This window comes from Hylobates moloch, unplaced genomic scaffold (genome assembly GCF_009828535.3).
Source record: "Hylobates moloch isolate HMO894 unplaced genomic scaffold, HMol_V3 SCAFFOLD_13, whole genome shotgun sequence".
Classification (NCBI taxonomy): Eukaryota; Metazoa; Chordata; class Mammalia; order Primates; family Hylobatidae; genus Hylobates; species Hylobates moloch.
In genome coordinates, this window is record NW_026652288.1 from 48,822,981 (window position 1) to 48,842,799 (window position 19,819).

At 50.9% G+C, this 19,819-nt stretch overlaps 2 protein-coding genes and 1 long non-coding RNA gene across 5 annotated transcripts; 1 reads left to right on the forward strand and 2 right to left on the reverse strand.

The window, feature by feature from the left end:
- Positions 1-1,588: 1,588 nt before the first annotated feature.
- MYL6 (myosin light chain 6) lies at positions 1,589-4,890 on the reverse strand. Of its 2 annotated transcripts, XM_032173410.2 has the most exons (7): positions 4,746-4,888; positions 4,454-4,481; positions 3,439-3,582; positions 3,023-3,196; positions 2,852-2,929; positions 2,503-2,547; positions 1,589-1,783 (listed from the first exon to the last, which is right to left on the reverse strand). In XM_032173410.2, exons 1-6 carry the CDS (start codon positions 4,746-4,748, stop codon positions 2,519-2,521), a joined length of 456 nt encoding a protein of 151 aa, XP_032029301.1. In that variant the 5' UTR covers positions 4,749-4,888; the 3' UTR covers positions 1,589-1,783; positions 2,503-2,518. The 2 variants fall into 2 exon arrangements, with proteins under 2 accessions (XP_032029301.1, XP_032029302.1); XM_032173411.2 differs by lacking the exon at positions 2,503-2,547 and having other exon boundaries at positions 4,746-4,890.
- A 35-nt stretch (positions 4,891-4,925) lies between these two features.
- LOC131380959 (uncharacterized) lies at positions 4,926-12,305 on the forward strand. Its single transcript, XR_009209285.1, has 3 exons — positions 4,926-4,966; positions 5,152-5,463; positions 12,116-12,305. It is a non-coding gene; the product is annotated as an uncharacterized LOC131380959 (long non-coding RNA).
- On the reverse strand, positions 5,117-10,587 carry MYL6B (myosin light chain 6B). 2 transcript variants are annotated; one of them, XM_032173409.2, is made up of 8 exons: positions 10,484-10,583; positions 9,003-9,222; positions 8,253-8,280; positions 7,895-8,038; positions 7,501-7,674; positions 5,552-5,629; positions 5,362-5,399; positions 5,117-5,215 (listed from the first exon to the last, which is right to left on the reverse strand). In XM_032173409.2, exons 2-7 carry the CDS (start codon positions 9,174-9,176, stop codon positions 5,371-5,373), a joined length of 627 nt encoding a protein of 208 aa, XP_032029300.1. In that variant the 5' UTR covers positions 9,177-9,222; positions 10,484-10,583; the 3' UTR covers positions 5,117-5,215; positions 5,362-5,370. The 2 variants fall into 2 exon arrangements, with proteins under 2 accessions (XP_032029300.1, XP_032029298.1); XM_032173407.2 differs by lacking the exons at positions 5,117-5,215; positions 5,362-5,399; positions 5,552-5,629 and having other exon boundaries at positions 5,636-7,674; positions 10,484-10,587.
- Positions 12,306-19,819: the final 7,514 nt, after the last annotated feature.

Here is a 19,819-nt window from a genome sequence, read left to right on the forward strand (position 1 = left end):
ATGGACTCCTGGAAGGCGCAGAGAAGGGAGCTATAAGAGGATGTGAAGTTTTAAACCTGAAATTATTTTTTAAAGCACTTAAGCACCTCCATATTATGACTTGGTGGGTCACCCCTTAGCCTCCTCCCTCTCCCACCAAGACTGTGAGAACTTCAGCTGATAGCTGGGGGCTCCCCAGATGAGGATGCAGGGATTTGGGAGCAGTGGAAGAGGGTGCCCAACCTTGGGTTGGACCAACCCTTGGCTCGCAGCTCAACTCTGCTTCCCGCATTCCTGCTCCACGTCCCAGCTTCTCCCGTGACCAGAAGGCAGCTGTGACTCCAGGCTCTGCACTGGTTCTTCTTGGTTCCTCCCGCCAGGCCCTTTGTTCCTCATGTCCCCATGTTTCTCTCCCTCTGCGTCTTAGCACCTTTCTTCTGTTCAAAGTTTTCTGTAAATTTTCTTTTTTCTTTCTTCTTTTTTTTTTTTTTTTTTATAAATTAATTTGCTTTCAGTTCCATCTTGTGGGTGCATTCTCTGTTCTTACCTGTGGCTGTCAGGCAGGGGGATTGGGATGGGAGCAGCTTTCCTGGAGTCCTTCACAGCGGCGTTTACCTGGGCCGGAGAGACATTCTGCAAGCCACATGGCCTACAAACACTGCGCCTCCCCACAAAACACGAACGGCAGCACAACTGTCAAGACTATGTGCTGGTATAGGAGCAGAGGCTCTCACCTGCCCTAAAAGCTGTTTAAGACTTGGAAGGACAAGCCGGGCGCAGTGGCTCAAGCCTGTAATCCCAGCACTTTGGGAGGCCGAGGCGGGCGGATCACGAGGTCAGGAGATCGAGACCATCCAGGCTAACACGGTGAAACCCCGTCTCTACTAAAAATACAAAAAATTAGCCGGGCGTGTTGGCGGGCGCCTGTAGTCCCAGCTACTTGGGAGGCTGAGGCAGGAGAATGGCTTGAACCTGGGAGGCGGAGCTTGCAGTGAGCCGAGATCGCGCCACTGCACTCCACCCTGGGGGACAGAGCAAGACTCCGTCTCAAAAAAAAAAAAAAAAAGACTTGGAAGGACATTCCCACAACATGGAATTTTGTATCTCTGTCCCTTCAGAAGTAGTGGTTTCACTCCTTCCCTTATTAGGGAGGAGGCAAGCCCCTTACCCACTTTTGTTATAATTGGCCCTTCGCCCTGCTGAGGTGACGGACAGGCTTAGGCAGTGCTAATAATGGCCTGGCTTTAGCTCCAATAAACACTCCACAGGCTTCCCCACAAAAGGCCTTATTGGGAGCTTGGGAGGGCAGGGGCCAGATTTAAGGAGCTGGAAGGCTAGGAGAAGACAGCCTGATATGGAATGGAACAGGGATGGCCAGCCTTGGTCCTACTGGGATCTATGGCTTTCCTCATCTCCCAAGAGGTAGCTTGTGTAAGATGGAAGAATGGGGCCAGCAGTTTTTAAATGAAGCCCAGACAGCTAGTACAGGGCCTTCCCCAGCTTTCCTCATCCCCTGCACCATTGACCTTGGACTCTGCCTCAGGGCAGAAATCATCACCACCTCACCTTCTTCCCCTTTACCCTGTTCAGGAAAGAAAGCAGAACCGAACCGAGGGCCCAGAGAGCAAGTTTATTTGGTGAATGCTGACGGCAAACATCATCCAAGAGAGACAAGATGGGAAAGTTGCTGAGACAAGAAAGCCTAGGGAAACTTCAGGCTAGATACAAAATTCACACAGGGAAAGGCATGGACTCTGGGGAGACTGGGAAGGTCCTCAGCCATTCAGCACCATGCGGACGAGCTCTGTGGAAAGGAAAGGTGGGATGAGCCAGGGAACAGGGCTGTGGAGGGGTACACCAAGGGCCAGGGGACTACCAGACTGCAAAGGTAGCATAAGCGGGAACATGCCCACAGCAACCAACCCTGGGGTCAGTTTGCAGAGGAGCCCCCTTGAGTCTGACCAGTTATCCCTGCCCCTAGCTCCCCTCCTACCAGCTGTTAGTCCCCCACCCAACCCTGAGCAGCAAGAACACAGCAGAGGCAGAAAAGTTCTCAACTACACCTACAGCTACTGTCAGCCACTGGCAGGAGGAGAGGACAGAGTTTTGGGTTAGGGTACCTCCAAGCTGCCCAGCGAGGGAAGGGGAAAGGACTGTTCAGCTATAGCAGCAGAATGGGGCAGGCAACCCATACCCCTTATGCCAGCTACCCATGCTCCAGGGCCAGAAGGTCACCCTAAAGCAAGACTGGTATACAGGCTGGTGAGAGTTCCCAGACAGACACCAGCACCCAGGGCCCTATAAGTAAAACCTCAGGGCCCATTCTAGAGGTAAGGAGGTACCGTACCCCCAGGCTGTCTTCCTCTTTGAGGAATCCCTCCCCTCCCTAGTCAGCTCCATGCAGAAACATGCCAGGAGGAAGTCAGATGGTAGTAGGGTAAGGGCAAGGGATAAAGAGCACAGGTTGGGGAAAAAAGAAACACTGGGGAGATCAACTAGAGGAGAGGCTGGGAGGAGCCGTACCCGCCCCATGGGCCCGTCACCCCGACAGGATATGCCTCACAAACGCTGCAGGAAGGAAGAGACATTCATGGTGAAGACAAGACACAGACATGGGGTGAGGGGTCAGGCGGTGGGGACAGACATTCCATTATTTCACTTCTCATTCCTTCCCACCCTCTACGATACTACCCCTTCCTTTCCTGTTACACAGCCCTGACCTCCCACTCCTGGGCTGGGCTGGGCAGGGCCCTGCACCTTGCCTCCTGGCTCTTTTTGGAGCCCAAGTCCAGGGATAGGGAAAGCCCCAGACACTATACTTGACCTGCCCCATATGGCTGCTTCCTCTGAGAAAGCCCAGTTCACCTCTTACCTTCATAGTTGATACAACCATTGCTGTCCTCGTGCCCTGCCACCAGCATCTCTACTTCTTCCTCTGTCATCTTCTCACCTGCAGGGGGAAAGAAAGCATTTTAGAATTGGGTGACAAGTGAGGTATCTCAGGGTGCCATCTCAGCTCAAGGACAAGGACACAGAACCTTACCCAGTGTTACAAGAACATGCCGGATTTCAGCACCCATGACGGTGCCATTTCCTTCCTTGTCAAACACCCGAAGTCCTTCGACATAATCCTCATAGGTGCCCTGGTCCTTGTTCTTGGCCACTGTCTGCAGCATGGGCAGAAAGTGCTCAAAGTCCAGCACCTTCACATTCATCTCTGCCATAAAGGAGGTGGAAGTGTCAGGCCAGAGAAGTAACAAAAGTTCTCAGGACGGGATTATAGAGACCTCAACTGAACAGAGAGATGACAGATGACTCCCCCCTAAAAGCAAGGAAATCCATGGGATTTGCTAATCCAGACTTGCTTGAGTTTGGGGCCTGTGAAGATAAAGGCAAGCTCTTAGCTGAAGAACTGTGGGCCCATGACCACACTGAGGAGTTGTTCTTTAGGCCCCTCACCATCACTCTTGGGGTTCCCCAGGACCTTGAGCACCTCGGCGTTGGTAGGGTTCTGGCCCAGGGCCCTCATCACATCCCCACACTGGCTGTACAGGATCTTGCCATCACCTGTTCGGTCAAACAGCTGGAAGGCCTCCTTGAACTCTGAGGATTCAGATGAATGTCAACACGGGATTTGAGGGTTAATCCAAACCCTGCCTCAGAGCTCTGCTGCCCATTCAACTTTGATCATGCTGAGGAAACCAGATATCTGCACCAAACTGCACACCAAAGTCTACTTAAGAGGGCTCTATTTCTCTTCCAATTCAGGTGTCCTATATAGAGCCTTCCTCCCCCTCTGGCAGCCTGGTAACATCCATTTACACACCCCCTCTGCCTGCAGCAGGCCTGCCAATCTCCAGTGCTGCTACTACACTTCTGAGGGCAGGAATTCGCCACCGCCCAGTCTCAGTCCTGTCCTTATAAGGAAGTGGGAGCAGCAGCCTGGGACTAGGGTCATCCCAACCTGCCACTTCGCACCCCTCCAGTACAAAGAGAACTTCCAGAGGGTACAGCTAGAGTCATATCCTTAGCAAACTCCCCTGTCTTGTCCCCATCTGCACAGAATATCAGGTCACTGCTCTAAATCTTCACAACTGCAAGCTGGGAGGGCGGGGACAGTTATCACAGGAGGAGAAAAGAGGCAGAAGTAGCTGATTAAAGGACGAAGGAGCGCAGGCAGCTTTATACACCCTCCCCAGACCCCACACACAGCAGGCATTAGGTGACCAAGTTTTTTCACATACCCACACCACCTAAAACTCACCCAGTGCTTGGGACTCAGATCTAGAGTGGAAGGGGAGGGAGGAAGAAAGTGAGAAAAGAAAATGGAGGATCCAGAAGAAAAGAAAATAATCCAGGGGGTAATCTCATGGGGGTGCTAAAGAGATGACAGATTAAGATTAGAGGATAGGTGCTGAGGGGCGGGTGTCCCTCTCCCTAAGGGTGACCTCGGTAGGGATCAGAGATAACCTACCTGCGGTCTGGTCTTCGGTGAAGTCACACTGCTCAGAGAAGAGGGAAGTGGTCAGCACTGAACGCCAATCCCCCGAGTTTCTATCCCAGCCCCACAAACTCTGACCCACAAACTCCTGTTTCAGGCTGCAGACTCGCTTCCCCGCAGGGCCCCAGGCTTTCCAACCTCACCTCCAACCTTTCGGGTCCTCAGGTTCCCTTTGCCTCCTACCCCTGCCTTCTCCTCGCCCCCCACCCTTCTCTTCCCGCCTCTCGTCCCCAATCCTGCCCATCTCCCGGGACCTGGGCCCCACCATCTTGACTGCTCAGCTCTGCGGGACCTTTTCCTGCAGTAATGGCTCCGACTCTCGGCCCAACCCTAGTCTTAGTACGTCCCGATGACGTCACCCTCAGCGGACTCAGCCAATAGGAACCGTGGCCTGGGTTTATGCAGAGGATTGCTACATTAGTAATGACTTGGGCGGGGTCCGCTATTCCTTTCTCCAGCCCCACCTGGGCACAGAACCGCTCGGAGGTGGGGGGAGGGGCACAATGAATCTGCACCTCCCAACAGCAGGAAGATTAGAGGATTGGAAGAGGAGAGAGCCCTCTCTTCCCGCCCTCTCCTCCTAGCACCCTCCCCGTCTCCCGCTGCTCCCCCAACCATGAAAAAAATAGTCTGAAACCGAGAGGAACCCAGTCTTTATTTTGAAACAATAGGTGGCCTCCTGGTGGCTGGAACGTGTTTCCGCCTGCGGGGCCCAGTGTCCGGACCCCACTGGATCTGTGGAAAAAAACCAAAGTTGCGAAGCTCTGGAGCCCGTGCAGCAACCGGACAGCAGAATGAACTCCGCTGCTTTTCTATACTGGCTGAGAGAAGGGCGGGAGACTTGCCTCGTAAGGCGCGGCGAAGGGGTGGGAGGGCCCTACCTGCAGCACTCAGACGCTTAGGATGTGTTTCAAGAAGGCTGCAGAGAGAGGAGGCAAGAGGGGCTTCAGAAGCAGGCCTTTGGATAATACATCTGACTCTAGGTAATCCAGGGGTGCCCCCGCCCACACGCGGCAAGACGCCAGGCTGCCCTCCTCCCTCGGCCCCGCTCCCGCTTTTTTGGCCCCTCACCCTCGTAGTTGATGCAGCCGTTGCTGTCCTCATGTCCTGCCAGAACTGTCTCCACCTCCTCCTCAGTCATCTTCTCTCCTGAATCCCAGACACAACGTCTGAGGCCCTCCTTTCCCTCCTTCACTCACCCAGGCCACGCTTTTCCTTTTTTTTTTTTTTGAGACGGAGTTTCGCTCTTGTCGCCCAGGCTGGAGTGCGGTGGAGCGATCTCGGCTCACTGCAACCTCCGCCTCCCGTGTTCAAGCGATTCTCCTGCCTCACCCTCCCGAGTAGCTGGGATTACAGGCGCCCGGCTAATTTTTTGTAATTTTGGTAGAGACGAGGTTTCGCCATGTTGGGCAGGCTGCTCTCAAACTCTTGACCTCAGGTCATACACCTGCCTCGGCCTCCTAAAGTGCTAGGATTACAGGCGTGAGCCACCGCGCCTGGCTTTTTCCATATATTTTTGTAAACAACAATATGAACATATCAATTGTAAATTTTTTTTTGAGATAGAGTCTCCCTCTGTCACCCAGGCTGGAGTGCAGTGACATCATCATGGCTCACTGCAACTTCCACCTCCTGGGCTCCAGTGATTCACATCAGCCTTTGAAGTAGCTGGGACTACAAGCGTGCACCACCACGCCTAATTTTTTAATTTTTTTGTAGAGACATGGTTTTGCCATGTTGCTCAGGCTGGTCTCGAACTCCTGAGCTCAAATGATCTGCCCATCTCGGCCTCCCAAAATGCTGAGATTACAGGTGTGAGCCACCACGCCTGGCCTTGTACTTTTTTTTTTATTATTAATATAGAATCTCACTGTTGCCCAGGCTGGTCTCGAACTCCTGGGCTCAAGCGATCCTCCTGCCTTGGCCTCCCAAAGTGCTAGGATTACAGGAGTGAGCCACTGCGCCCAGCCAGCCCATGCTGTTTTGCTTTTTTCTGAAACTGAGTCTTGCTCTATCGCCCAGGCTGGAGTGCAGTGGCATGGTCTCGGCCCACCGCAACCTCCACCTCCCGGGTTAAAGCAATTCTCCTGCCTTAGCCTACCGAGTAGCTGGGATTACAGGTACCCGCCATCATGCCTGGCTAATTTTTGTGTTTTTAGTAGAGATGAGGTTTCACCATGTTGGCCAGGCTGGTCTCGAACTCCTGACCTCAAGTGATCCGCCTGCCTCGGCTTCCCAAAGTGCTGGGATTACAGGCTTCAGCCACCATGTCTGGCCTTTTTTTTTTTTTTTTTTTTTTGAGACAGAATCTTGCTCTGTCCCCCAGGCTGGAGTGCAGTGGCATGATCTCGGCTCACTGCAACCTCAGACTCCCGGATTCCAGCGATTCTCCTGCCTCAGCCTCCTGGGTAGCTGGGACTATAGGTGCGTGCCACCATGCCTGCCTAATTTTTATATTACTAATAGAGATGGGGTTTCACCATGTTGGCCAGGCCCGTCTCGAACTTCTGAGCTCAGATGATCCGCCCGCCTTGGTCTCCCAAAATGCTGGGATTACAGGCGTGAGCCACCGCACCCGGCCAGGCCATGCTCTTTAGAGTGGTACCTCTTCTTCTCCCACCCTGGAGACTTCCCATAGCCTCAGTCCTCAAGGGAATCCTCCCCTGGTCATGGATGCCTCTTGCCTTTCCATTTCACCCTAGTACTGGTGAAAGTACTGACCCACAAGGAAACAATCCCAGGAGGTTACGAGACTTGTACCAGAACACACAACCCACACGTCTCTTCCAAAATGAAAATTCAGGTTTCCCACCTCATCCCTTTTCCTAGGCACTTTAGCCTCTGGAAGAGCGAGTCCTTCAGATTCTACCCCCATAGCTCTGACCTTCTCAGTTTCCTGCTGACAACCTGCAGGACAGCAATCCTCCTGCTGGCTCTGCTTATCTGGCCAGTCTTTTTTCTGGCCCACCCCATCCCCCTCTCCACTCTAAAGGAGTTCTGGTCCCCCTTGCCTGCCTCACCGAGGGTGGTGAGAACATGTCTGAGCTCTGCTCCCATAACTTTGCCATTCCCCTCCTTGTCAAACACACGAAGCCCCTCCAAGTAGTCCTCATATGTGCCTTGGCCTCGGTTCTTGGCCACTGCCTGGAGCATGGGCAGGAAAGTCTCAAAGTCCACACGCCGGGACTTCAGCTCTGGAGGTTGGAGAGAGGTAAAGGAGAGGTCACTGTAGTATCACATAGGACCCAGCTTGCAACCCTACCACAATGCCTTCATCCTATTCAGCATTTAGGATATTTTCCTGCTTCTGTGTTTGACAGTTTTTGAAGTCCTGAGATCCACCTCATTCTTTTTGTTACCAACATCCAACTTTTGAAAACTAAAAACCCGAATTGTTCCCAAGGGTCCCCTCACCATCACTCTTGGGGTTCCCCAGGACCTTGAGCACCTCGGCGTTGGTGGGGTTCTGGCCCAGGGCCCTCATCACGTCCCCACACTGGCTGTACAGGATCTTGCCATCCCCCACTCGGTCAAACAGCTCGAAGGCCTCCTTGAACTCTAAAGTATAAGGAAGGGTCAGTGTAGACACTGACTAGGGTTCCCATCACCCCAAGACAGAAGGGAATTTCAGAAACTATGTGAACAGAACAAGGGAGGAAAAGAGGAGTAGTATGGGAGGTTTCAAGGTCGGGACTGGGGTTAGGGGAATAGAAAGAGAATCTGACCAGGGGATTGGGGACGGGACAGTGGGCTTAGACCAGCTTCTCCTCACCCTCCAGCTGGTCCTTGTTAAACTCGATCTGTGGAAGAAAAAAGCAGGTGGGGAGAGATGACAGAATTTATTCAATCCCTCTCCCGCACTCCTCCCAACCAACTGGCAGCCACTTCTGAGGAGGGGCCCAAAGGGACCAGGCTGGAAGCCCAGCCACCTCAGTCCCATTCCCAGCTCTGGGCCTTGGGAGAATCCCAAGAAGAGGAATTACAGTGGGGAGGGTTTCCTGGGAACAGGGTTAATCCCATGCCACCTGTTTCCCTCCCTCCATTGCCCTGAGCCCTGCATCCCTCACATAACTGGGGGCTGAACAAAGGCTAAATTTACCCCTGGCCCCCAGCTGTGATTGTCTAACAAGTCTGTCCTCTTCAGCCTCCCCTCCTGGAGTTCAGAGCTGCAGGCCTTTTGAGTTGAACCACCAGCCAGGGGCAGGCAACAGCTCTCTTCCCTTCACCTTGAAACTGTCCTCAGAACCCAGATGTTCCCCATCTAAGAGTCCCTGCCTCCAGCAGGGGGTAAGTGAGTGTGTATGTGCTGTACACACATGACTATAGGTTAGAGGGAGAGAACAGCAAAGACAACAGCAGAGTCATAAGACTGGATGCTTCCAAATGGGGGACTAAGGAAAAGCCCCAATCTCATTCCAGGGCTCATTGATTCCCTACCTTCTAGATACCCACTAATCCCCTAGGCTGTATCCCACCCTCAAACCACCCCCTCCAATTCTATCTTCACTTTCCAGAGACTCACCACCACTTTGGAGAGATCGACTGCAGGCTCCTGGGTTTTCTGAGGGGCCTGGGGGACAGCTGGCTCAGCTTTGGTCTTGGCTGGAGGAGCCCCTGCTGCTGCTGGCTTAGCAGCAGGTTTGGAGATGGAGGGCCCTGCTGGTTTCTTCATGGGAACATCCTTCTTGGGAGGCATGATGTCCGGTGGCCAAAGGACAGTGTGTGGATGGGGGCACCCATCTCTGTTTAAATAGCCAGGGAGTCTGGGATGTCAAGGGGCGGGGGCAGGGGCAGGGAGCCAGTTGGCTGTGGCGAGGATGAGGTAGAGGAGAGATATAACCGCCTGCCCTCACTCCCCTGGCCTCCTATGGTTCAGGACTCCTGCCCCAAGGTCTTCTTCCCTTTGTCCCCTCATCCCCAAAGGCTGACCAGAAAAGAACAATGTTTCCTTTAGGGGTAGGGGAGGAAGCCAGAGACTGCCCAGAATGAGGTAGTTAACTTCCAGGGTGAGGATGGGATGCTTGCCAGTGGCACTGAGATGGGGGTAGTGAGGCAAAGCAGGTGATCCAGCAGCTTTAGTCTTCTTAAGGGGTGGGGTGAGGGGTAGCAGTCAGGGAGGCTTGTGTGAACTGGAACAAGTTAAAGTGTGGTCTGGGAGCAATGACAAAAACAAGAAGCCCATCTGCCCAGCCCCTCCACTCCCTTCTGACCATGGCTTTGTAAAGAGCAGGGGTAGTTAACCTTAGAGTCTAATGATCCCTAATACTTGTAGTTCCTGAGCCCCCACCCAGCCAAGAACTGGAACTATTCACAGTATAAAGGAAGAATAGTCATAAAAACAGGAGTGTGACATCCCTCATTGTCTCCTGTGCCCAGTGTTGTTTTAGGGGCAGGAGTGGGGGCAAAATCAGGTTTAACATCTGCTACCCATTCTTCCATGGAAGGAACCTTCTTCCACAAGCCCACAGTCATTCAAGACAAACAAAAGGTGGGGTGCTTGCTGAACCTGTGGGGACCCTGTGGTGGCACCTGAGGAGAAGGGCGGGCTCTGGGAGACGGCTTAAATTCCCTAATCCAAGAGGATGTGGGCGCTCCTATAGCCTCCATGAGTATTCACCCCACAACCAGGGTTATAATAAAAATCCTGACTCGGGGGCCAGGTCACAAACCTTGCCGGGGGCGCTGGGAGAGAGTCCAAGTTGGGGGGCGTTTGGGAGTGGGGAGGGGTTGCGGGCTACTTTTGTTCTGGGGGAAATTAGGAAAGGATTTCGGTAGCATTCTGAGGAAGATAGCAGTGATTCCACTTAGGCCCCGGGGTTGATGCTGGGTCTCCCATTCGCAAAACAGCGTCTGAATCTCATGACTGCAAATTGTCCCATTTTTACAAAATACATCACACACACACGACACACAGACACATACACACACACACTGACACACACACATACTCACCCCCCACTACACCTTAAAGAAAGTGGCCCTCCTCAGCCCCCAAAAACTCACCCTGCGGGGTCCGTGTCTGGGGCTGGGGAGGGGGCGGGGCATAGCGCGGCCGCCAGCCCTGAAGGGTTAATTCCGATGGCCGCGGAGCATGCCGGGAATCGTAGTCCCCCGCGGACTCACGGGATGCGCCGCGCTCCAGACTGCAGCTGACGCGAGGGCGGTGGCTTCCGGCCCATGGCTGTGGTTGGTGACTCAATGTCCTTCCAGCGTGCTTTATGTCCCGGAACTGAAAGGCAATGAACAATTTCCAATCCACCCCAACCCGAAAACCCTGCGGGGCCCCTAGGGTATCCCTCCTACTTAGCCCTGGCGGGCTCCTACTTTCGGGAGGCGCCGGGGGGGAGTGGGGCGGCTGTTTTCCTGCACCTACTGCTGAAAGAACTCAGAGCCTGGGGAAAGGTTGAGGCTGCAGCAGGCAGCGTGGAGGTCACATAGCTGGAAGCACGGCCCCGGGGAGAGCGGCTGCACTCTCTTTCGCTTCCTCTCGCTGTTTGATAGAAAAAAAAAAAAGAGGCCTCAGAGTAGTTTGTTTTTAATGAGCTGGTTGCTGAAGTAAGTGTGAAAATTTGCAGTTAAGCCCAGTCACCTGCCCCAGGCTTCTCTGATCGAGGTTTCCATCCTGCGGTTGCATATGCGCCATCCTCCTCGGTCTTCACAGGTCTCTGAGCAGAGGGCTGGGCTTTCCAGCCCTACTTTCTGAGACACTTAATGGTCAGCATTGGAGTTCACTGGTTCCCCTAGGCGTTGATCAGAGGATGGGAACCAGCCCGGCCTTCACTCACTGGATCAGTAAATACCCTGGCGGTGCACCTGGTGTTGGAAGCTGGGGCTGCACAGGCGTGTGAGGATTAGATCAGAGCAGAAAACTCGGGCGAGGGCAGGGTGGTGAGGCACAGGTGAACTTTATGGGCAGTAAGTGAGCTTCACTGGTTGGAAAAAGTTTGTTGGAAAGGTAGAAATGAATTGTACGACAGAAATAACGATAATAGTAAGTTAGCAACCATTTCTGGAGGCCGTCATAGATCTGGTACCGGTGAAGGGGCTAAATTATCTCAGAGAGTGCTCAAGTGCATGGGGTTCAGACGAGCCTGCTCAGATTTGAATCCTGGTTCTACCAGGTCCTGGTTAATGACCATCAGCAGATTTAGTTATCTCTCCTGGGCCTCAGTTCCTCATCTGTAAAATAATGATAATGGTACCTACCTCATAGGGCTCTTAGGAGGATTCGAAGTGTTATTATTGGTAAAATAGGGCCGGGCTTGGTGGCTCACGCCTGTAGTCCTAGCATTTTGGGAGGCGAGGCAGGCGGGTCACCTGAGGTCAGGAGTTCAAGACCAGCCTGGCCGACATGGTGAAACCCTGTCACTACTAAAAATACAAAAAAAAAAAAAAAACCTGGGCGTGGTGGCGGGCGCCTGTAATCTCAGCTACTTGGGAGGCTGAGGTAGGAGAATCACTTGAACCTGGGAGGTTGCAGTGAGCCGAGATCGCACCACTGCACTCCAGCCTGGGTGACAGAGTGAGACTCCATCTCAAAAAAAAAAAAATTTGTAAAATAGAATAGGCCTGGCACAGCACAGCGTAAGTGCTGTATAAGTTTTTGTTAAATAACTTTCCTTTAATCTTCCCAAGGTATGAGGTCGCTGATATTTTCCCCATTTTACATCAATGAAGTAAGGATCAATAGGTGTTGTGAAGAGACAGAGAGGAGGAAGGAATACATTTTTAAGTGGTTATAATACTGGGAAAGGGCCACATTATAGATGCCTTTGTGTGGCTTTCATCACTTTTGCAGACATTGATTTCAAAATATGGCTCTTGTAATTTTTTTTCCTTCCTTTTCCCACTTTGGGCATTTTGCCAAGTATGAGTGGTTAAGGCATCATCTGACTTTCTAGCATTTTCTATAGAGAAGTAGTACAGGGAAAAAACATTAAGACCCTTGGAGAGATTGGAAGGCTATCCTTCGTTTTCTGTGCCATCCCTGTCTTGATCATAAATAACATAAACTGGACGAAACATGGTCTTAACTGGGCATAGGGTGATTATATACGTGAATTATCTGTGAGAAATGCCTGTCTCTCCTCTCTCCCCTCCCTGCTTAGCATGTGATTTGTATATTCTTATTTTTGTTTGATTTTGTTTTTTTCTAGAAATGAGGTCTCACTGTGTTACCCAGTCTCAAACTCCTGAGTTCAAGTGATCTTCCCATCTCAGGTGCCTCCCAAAGTGCTGGGATTATAGGTATGACCTACCTTGACTGGCCTGTATATTCTTAGAGATTGCATTTTGTGGGTAGGGAGGGAGGTGAGTCCGGAGCTTGCTTGCCTTCCCTAGGCATGCCGTCCTCTAGGAACCTCCACATTTTCAGCTGTCCAGAGTGGCCCATTAGATTTAAAGAATATGGAAAGCCACTAGGGAGCTGTTCCGCAGTGCACAGGTCTATGCACACTTACCCCCAAAGTCCAAGGAAGCTAAGAGGTTGAGGAAGGAGGCTGACAAATCCAGTTTCTTAGAAATATTTAATAGGAATTTATGAACAGAAGCCATGTCTGTGTCTTGGGTAGTGGTGAGACACGATGGTGGATCCCCAGGACATTATCCCCTGGGGTAAGTTCTGACCCCAGGACTTACCACAGGGAAGGAACCACTAGGACAATTGAAGTCTACCCTGCGGGGAAAGGCAAGAATACTTAGTAAGGCCAGGATTTATGATCGAGATTGTTTTGATCTAAGGAGAAATTATGGTAAGTACATGCTCTTACACAAGGAACAGTAGATAAAATAGAAATCTTAGAGGCATTCCCAAAACTGGGGTTAATCAGACATCAACATTCCCAGCACTTTGGGAGTCCAAAGTGGGAAGTTCACTTGAGCCCAGAAGTTCAATACCAGCCATTGCAACATAGCAAGAGACCCCAACTCTACAAAAAAAATTTAAAAATTAGCCAGGCATGGTGGCACGTGTGCCTCTGATCCCAGCTATTCAGGAGCTTGAGGTGGGAGGATCACTTGGGCCCAGTAGGTCAAGGCTGCAGTGAGCCACGTTTGTGCCACAGCCCTCCAGCCTGGGCAACAGAGTGAGACCCTGTCCTTAAAAAATTTTTTTAAAAAAGCAGGCTGGGTGCAGTGGCTCATTCCTGTAATCCCAACACTTTGGGAGGCCAAGGAAGGTGGATCACCTGAGGTCAGGAGTTTGAGACCAGCGTGGCCAACATGGTGAAACCCTGTCTCTACTAAAAATACAAAAATTAGCCGGGCGTGGTGGCAGGCGCCTGTAATCTCAGCTACTTGGGAGGCTGAGGCATGAGAATCCCAGGAGGCGGAGGTTGCAGTGAGCTGAGATTGTGCCACTGCACTCCAGCCTGGGCAACAAAGGGTGACTCCATCTAAAAAAAAAAAAAGAGAAAGGCTGAGTGCAGTGGCTCATGCCTGTAATCCCAGCACTTTGGGAGGCTGAGGTGGGCGGATCATCTGAGGTCGGGAGTTCGAGACAAGCCTGACCAACAAGGAGAAACCCTGTATCTACTGAAAATACAAAATTAGCCAGGCGTGATGGTGTATGCCTGTAATCCCAGCTACTCAGGAAGGCTGAGGCAGGAGAATTGCTTGAACCCGGGAGGCGGAGGTTGCGGTGAGTCGAGATCATGCCATTACACTCCAGCCTGGGCAACAAGAGCGAAATTCCGTACCCCCCTCAAAAAAAAAAAAAAGGTGGAATGGGTGGGAAGTGTTATGTGGAAATAGGCTCCCAGAGAGCACAGTGGAAAAGGTTGAGAGGAAGAGAAGTAGAAGGAGATTGTATTAGGGCCCTTTAGCTCCTCTCTTCAATGCTTTTATTCAGTATACATTCCTTTTTGTGTTTTGTTTGGGAGACAAGAGTCTTGCTCTGTTGCCCAGGCTGGAGTGCAGTGGTGCATCTCAGCTCACTGCAACCTCCACCTTCTGGGTTCAAGTGATTCTCATGCCTCAGCCTCCCAAGTAGCTGGGATTACAGGTGTGTGCCACCATACCTGGCTAATTTTTTTTTGTATTGTTAGTAGGGATAAGGTTTTGCCATGTTGGCCAGGCTGGTCTCAAACTCCTGACCTCAGGTGAGCCACCGCCTTGGCTCCCAAACTGCTGGAATTATAGGCGTGAGCCACTGCGCCCGGCCTCTGTATACATTTCCTTTCCTCTCCCCCGAGAAACAGGGGCTTGCTCTGTTGCCCAGGCTCTGGATACAGTGGCATAATCATAGCTCACTGCAACCTCAAATTCGTGCACCACCATACCTGGCTATTTCTTATATTTAGTTGTTATAGTTTTTTTTTGTTTGTTTTTTGAGATGGAGTCTCACTCTTGTCACCCAGGCTGGAGTGCAGTGGTGCAATCCCAGCACCACCACACCCGGCTAATTTATTATTATTATTTTTATTTATTTATTTATTTTTTGACATGGAGTTTTGCTCTGTTGCCCAGACTGGAGTATAGTGGCGCAATCTTGGCTCACTGCAACCTCTGCCTCCCAGGTTCAAGCAATTCTCCTTCCTCAGCTTCCCAAGTAGCTGGGATTACAGGCATGTGCCACCATGCCCAGCTAATTTTTTTTTTTTTTTTTTTTTTTTTGTATTTTTAGTAGAGACGGGGTTTCACCATATTGGCCAGGCTGGTCTCGATCTCCTGACCTTGTGATCCACCCACCTCGGCCTCCCAAAGTGTTGGGATTACAGATGTGAGCCACCTCGCCTGGCCTAATTTTTTTGTATTTTTAGTATAGATGGGGTTTTGCCATATTGGTCAGGGTGGTATCAAACTCCTGACCTCAGATGGTCCACCAGCTTCAGGCTCTCAAAGTGCTGGGATTACAGGCGTGAGCCACTGCGCCTGGCCTTGTTATAGTTATTCTACTTGCCTATCTCTCTACTCCTTTTGGTTTTAAGTTTTTTTTTGTTTTTGTTTTTGTTTTGAGACAGAGTCTCGCTCTGTGGTCCAGGCTGGAATGCAGTGGCGCGATCTCAGCTTACTGCAACCTCTGCCTCCCCGGTTCAAGTGATTCTATCTCTGCTTCCCAAGTAGCTGAGGTTATAGGTGCCCGCCATGACGCCTGGCTAATTTTTGTATTTTAGTAGGAACAGGGTTTCACCATGTTGGTCAGGCTGGTCTTGAACTCCTGACCTCAGGTGATCCATCTGCATCAGCCTTCCAAAGTACTGGGATTACAGGTGTGAGCCACCACGCTGGGCCAGCTTTAGGTTTTTTTTTTTTTTTTTTTTTTGAGATGGTGTCTCGCTCTGTCGCCCAGTGCAGTGGCACCATCTCAGCACACTGCAAGCTCCGCCTCCCGGGTTCATGCCATTCTCCTGCCTCAGCCTCCCGCGTAGCTGGGACTACAGGCGCCCGCCATCACGCCCGGCTAATTTTTTGTATTTTTAGTAGAGACGGGGTTTCAACATGTTAGCCAGGATGGTCTCGATCTCCCGACCTTGTGATCCGCCCGCCTCGGCCTCCTGAAGTGCTGGGATTACAGGCTTGAGCCACCGCGCCCGGCCAAGTTTTTAATTCTTTAGGGAAATCTGGTACTATTTCCATCAGTACTTACCTAGTGAAATGCTCCATTCATCTTAGGGGATTCTAGCCCAAGATTAGAAATGAAAATTGACAGATAGGGGGATTGGTGCTGGAGAAAAGTCTTACTGACACCAACAAGAAATGACAGTTATTTTTATTTATTTGTTTTTTTTGAGACGGAGTCTTGCTCTGTCACCCAAGCTGGAGTGCAGTGGCGCAATCTTGGCTCACTGCAACCTCCGCCTCCCGGGATCAAGCGATTCTCCTGCCTCAGCCTCTTGAGTAGCTAGGATTACAGGCGTGTGCCACCACGCCTGGCTAATTTTTCTATTTTTAGTGGAGCCAGGGTTTCACCGTGTTGGTTAGGCTGCTCTGGAACTCCTGACCTCACGATCTGCCCGCCTTGGCCTCCCAAAGTGCTGGGATTACAGGTGCCAGCCACTGTGCCTGGCCAGAAATGACGAGTTAAATGACAAGTTAGTCTGACAGTGAGAGAGGCAGGAAAATCTATAAAACTAGGCAAAACGTTACCCATCAATTAGCAAGATTTTTTTTTTTTTTTTTTTTGAGACAGAGTCTTGCTGTCACTCAGGCTGGAGTGCAGTGGTGTGATCTCGGCTCACTGCAAGCTCCGCCTCCCGGGTTCACGCCATTCTCCTGCCTCAGCCTCCCGAGTAGCTGGGACTACAGGCGCCTACCACCACGCCCGGCTAATTTTTTTGTATTTTTAGTAGAGACGGGGTTTCACCGTGTTAGCCAGGATGGTCTCGATCTCCTGACCTCGTGATTAACCCACCTCGGCCTCCCAAAGTGCTGGGATTACAGGAGTGAGCAACCGTGCCAGGCCCGGCAAGATTTTTAAAAATTATAATATTCAGTGTTGGAGGCCGGGCGCGGTGGCTCACGCCTGTAATCCCAGTACTCTGGGAGGCTAAGGCGGGCGGATCATGAGGTCAGGAGATCGAGACCATCCTGGCTAACACGATGAAACCCCGTCTCTACTAAAAATACAAAAAAATTAGCTGGGCATGGTGGCACAAGACTGTAATCCCAGCTACTCAGGAGGCTGAGGCAGGAGAATTGCTTGAATCTGGGAGTTGGAGGTTGCAGTGAGCAGAGATCGAGCCACTGGACTCCAGCCTGGATGACAGAGTGAGACTCCATCTCAAAAAAAAAAAAAAAAATTCAGGGTTGGAGAGAATATAGGAAAACACATTTTCACATAATGCTGGTGGGGATATAGAAGATGGATATAACCTCCTTAGAATGCAGTTTGGAAGAACGTATTAAAAGTCATTAAAATATAGAAGTTGGCTGGGCATGGTGGCTCATGCCTATAATCCCAGCACTCCTGGGTTCAAGCGATTCTCCTGCCTCAGCCTCCCAACTAGCTGGGACTACAGGCACCTGCCACCATGCCTGGCTAATTTTTGTATTTTTATTTTTATTCTTTTTTAAATTTAATTAATTAATTATTTATTTTTGAGAAGGAGTCTCACTCTGTCGCCCTGGCTGGAGTGCAGTGGCTCGATCTCGGCTCACTGCAAGCTCCGCCTTCCGGGTCACGCCATTCTCCTGCCTCAGCCTCCCAAGTAGCTGGGACTACAGGCGTCTGCTACCATGCCCAGCTAATTTTTTGTATTTTTTGGTAGAGACGGGGTTTCACTGTGTTAGCCAGGATGGTCTCAATCTCCTGACCTAGTGATCTGCCCGCCTCGGCCTCCCAAAGTGCTGGGACTACAGGTGTGAGCCACCGCGCCTGGCAATTTTTGTCTTTTTAGTACAGACGGGGTTTCGTTATGTTGGCCAGGCTGGTCTTGAACTCCTGACCTCGTGATCCGCTGGTCTCCGCCTCCCAAAGTGCTGGGATTATAGTGTTGGAATTACAGGTGTAAACCACGGCGCCTGGCCCCACTTACCTTAAGGAAATAATGTGAGATGTATATAAATACCTTCGTGGCCAGGCACAGTGGCTCATGTCTGTAATCCCAGCACTTCGGGAGGCTGAGGCAGGCAGATCACCTGAGGTCAGTTCGAGACCAGCCTGGACAACATGATGAAACGCCATCTCTACTGAAAATACAAAAATTAGCCCGGCATGGTGGCAGGCACTTGTAGTCCCAGCTACTCAGGAGCCTGAGGCAGGAGAATCACTTGAATCCGCGAGGTGGAGGTTGCAGTGAGCCGAGATCACAAGATTGCACTCCAGCCTGGGCAACAGAATGAGACTCTGTCTCAAAAAAAAAAAAAAAAAAGAGCTGCTGCTAGCCTGGCACGGTGGCTCATGCCTGTAATCCCAGCACTTTGGGAGGCCCAGGCGGGCGGCTCATTTGAGGTCAGGAGTTTGAGACCAGCCTGGCCAACGTGGTGAAAACCCTGTCTCAAAATACAAAAATTAGCCGGGTATGGTGGCAGGTGCCTGTAATCTGAGCTACTCAAGAGGCTGAGGCAGGAAAATTGTTTGAACCCTGAAGGCAGAGGTTGCTGCAAGCCGAGACCACGCCATTGCATTCCAGCCTGCGTGAGAAGAGCAAAACTCTGTCTCAAAAAAAAGGCTGCTGCAGTTCCAGACATAATATCCTCATACCAATAACCTACACAGAGCCGGGCGCGGTGGCTCAAGCCTGTAATCCTAGCACTTTGGGAGGCCGAGGTGGGCGGATCACGAGGTCAGGAGTTCGAGACCATCCTGGCCAACATTGTGAAACCCTGTCTCTACTAAAAATACAAAAAAATTAGCAGGGCGTGGTGGCAGGCGCCTGTAGTCCCAGCTACTCAGGAGGCTGAGGCAGGAGAATGGCGTGAACCTGGGAGGCAGAGCTTGCAGTGAGCCGAGATGGTGCCACTGCACTCCAGCCTGGGGGACAGAGCCAGACTCTGTCTCAAAAAAAAACAAAAAAAACAAAAAAAACAAACCTACACAGAAAGGAAGGGGCAATGAGGGCTTTCTTCTTTAGATGCTACAGTCCCTAACTGACTTCCTCTAACATCTTGTTGACCAAAACTGGGTCAGGGTCATTTCAACTTGCAAGGGAAAGTGATTATTCAGCAAAGGGGATCTTGATTAATTTCCTGGGGCTGGCATACTGCCACCAGGGACATTCTGGGATTCTGTATGTAGGGAAGAGGGGAAATGGCTGTTGGGTAGACAACTGTGTTGCCACACCTAGTTAACTACAGCACGTTGTTTGGTCCAATAAAAACACATTCCAAGAGGATAGTATTTGCAAACATCAGTAATAGCGTAACCATATGCAGTCATATCTTTCTCCGGAAAAGGTATGCATTGTGTATGTGTGTCAAAAGTCAGTTGTTTGAGAAATGACAGAAGTATATTTAATTCATGTGACTAATGACCCTTAAAATGTGTTGCATCTTCATATATAAATGTGCAATTGTGTTTTGTGTCTCATCTTGTATGTATTTAGTTTTGTTTTTGTTTTTTTTTTCTGGTTGTCATCATCTTAGTTTTTTTTTTTTTTTTTTCTTTTTTTTGGAGACAAGATCTCACTCTGTCACCCAGGGCGGAGTAGAGTGGCATGAGCCTAGCTCACTATTACATTGAACTCCTGGGCTCAAGCGATCCTCCTGCCTCAGACTCCTGAGTAGCTGGGACTACAGGTACATACCACCAAGCCTGGCTAATTTTTTTTTAAGGCTGGGGGTTTTCTCTGGATCCTCTGCCTCGGCCGGCCTCCCCAAGTGTTGGCATTACAGGTATGAGCCATCACACTTAGCCATCACCTTGTATTTAATATGTAAAGTAGTACCTCTTCCCTTATATAT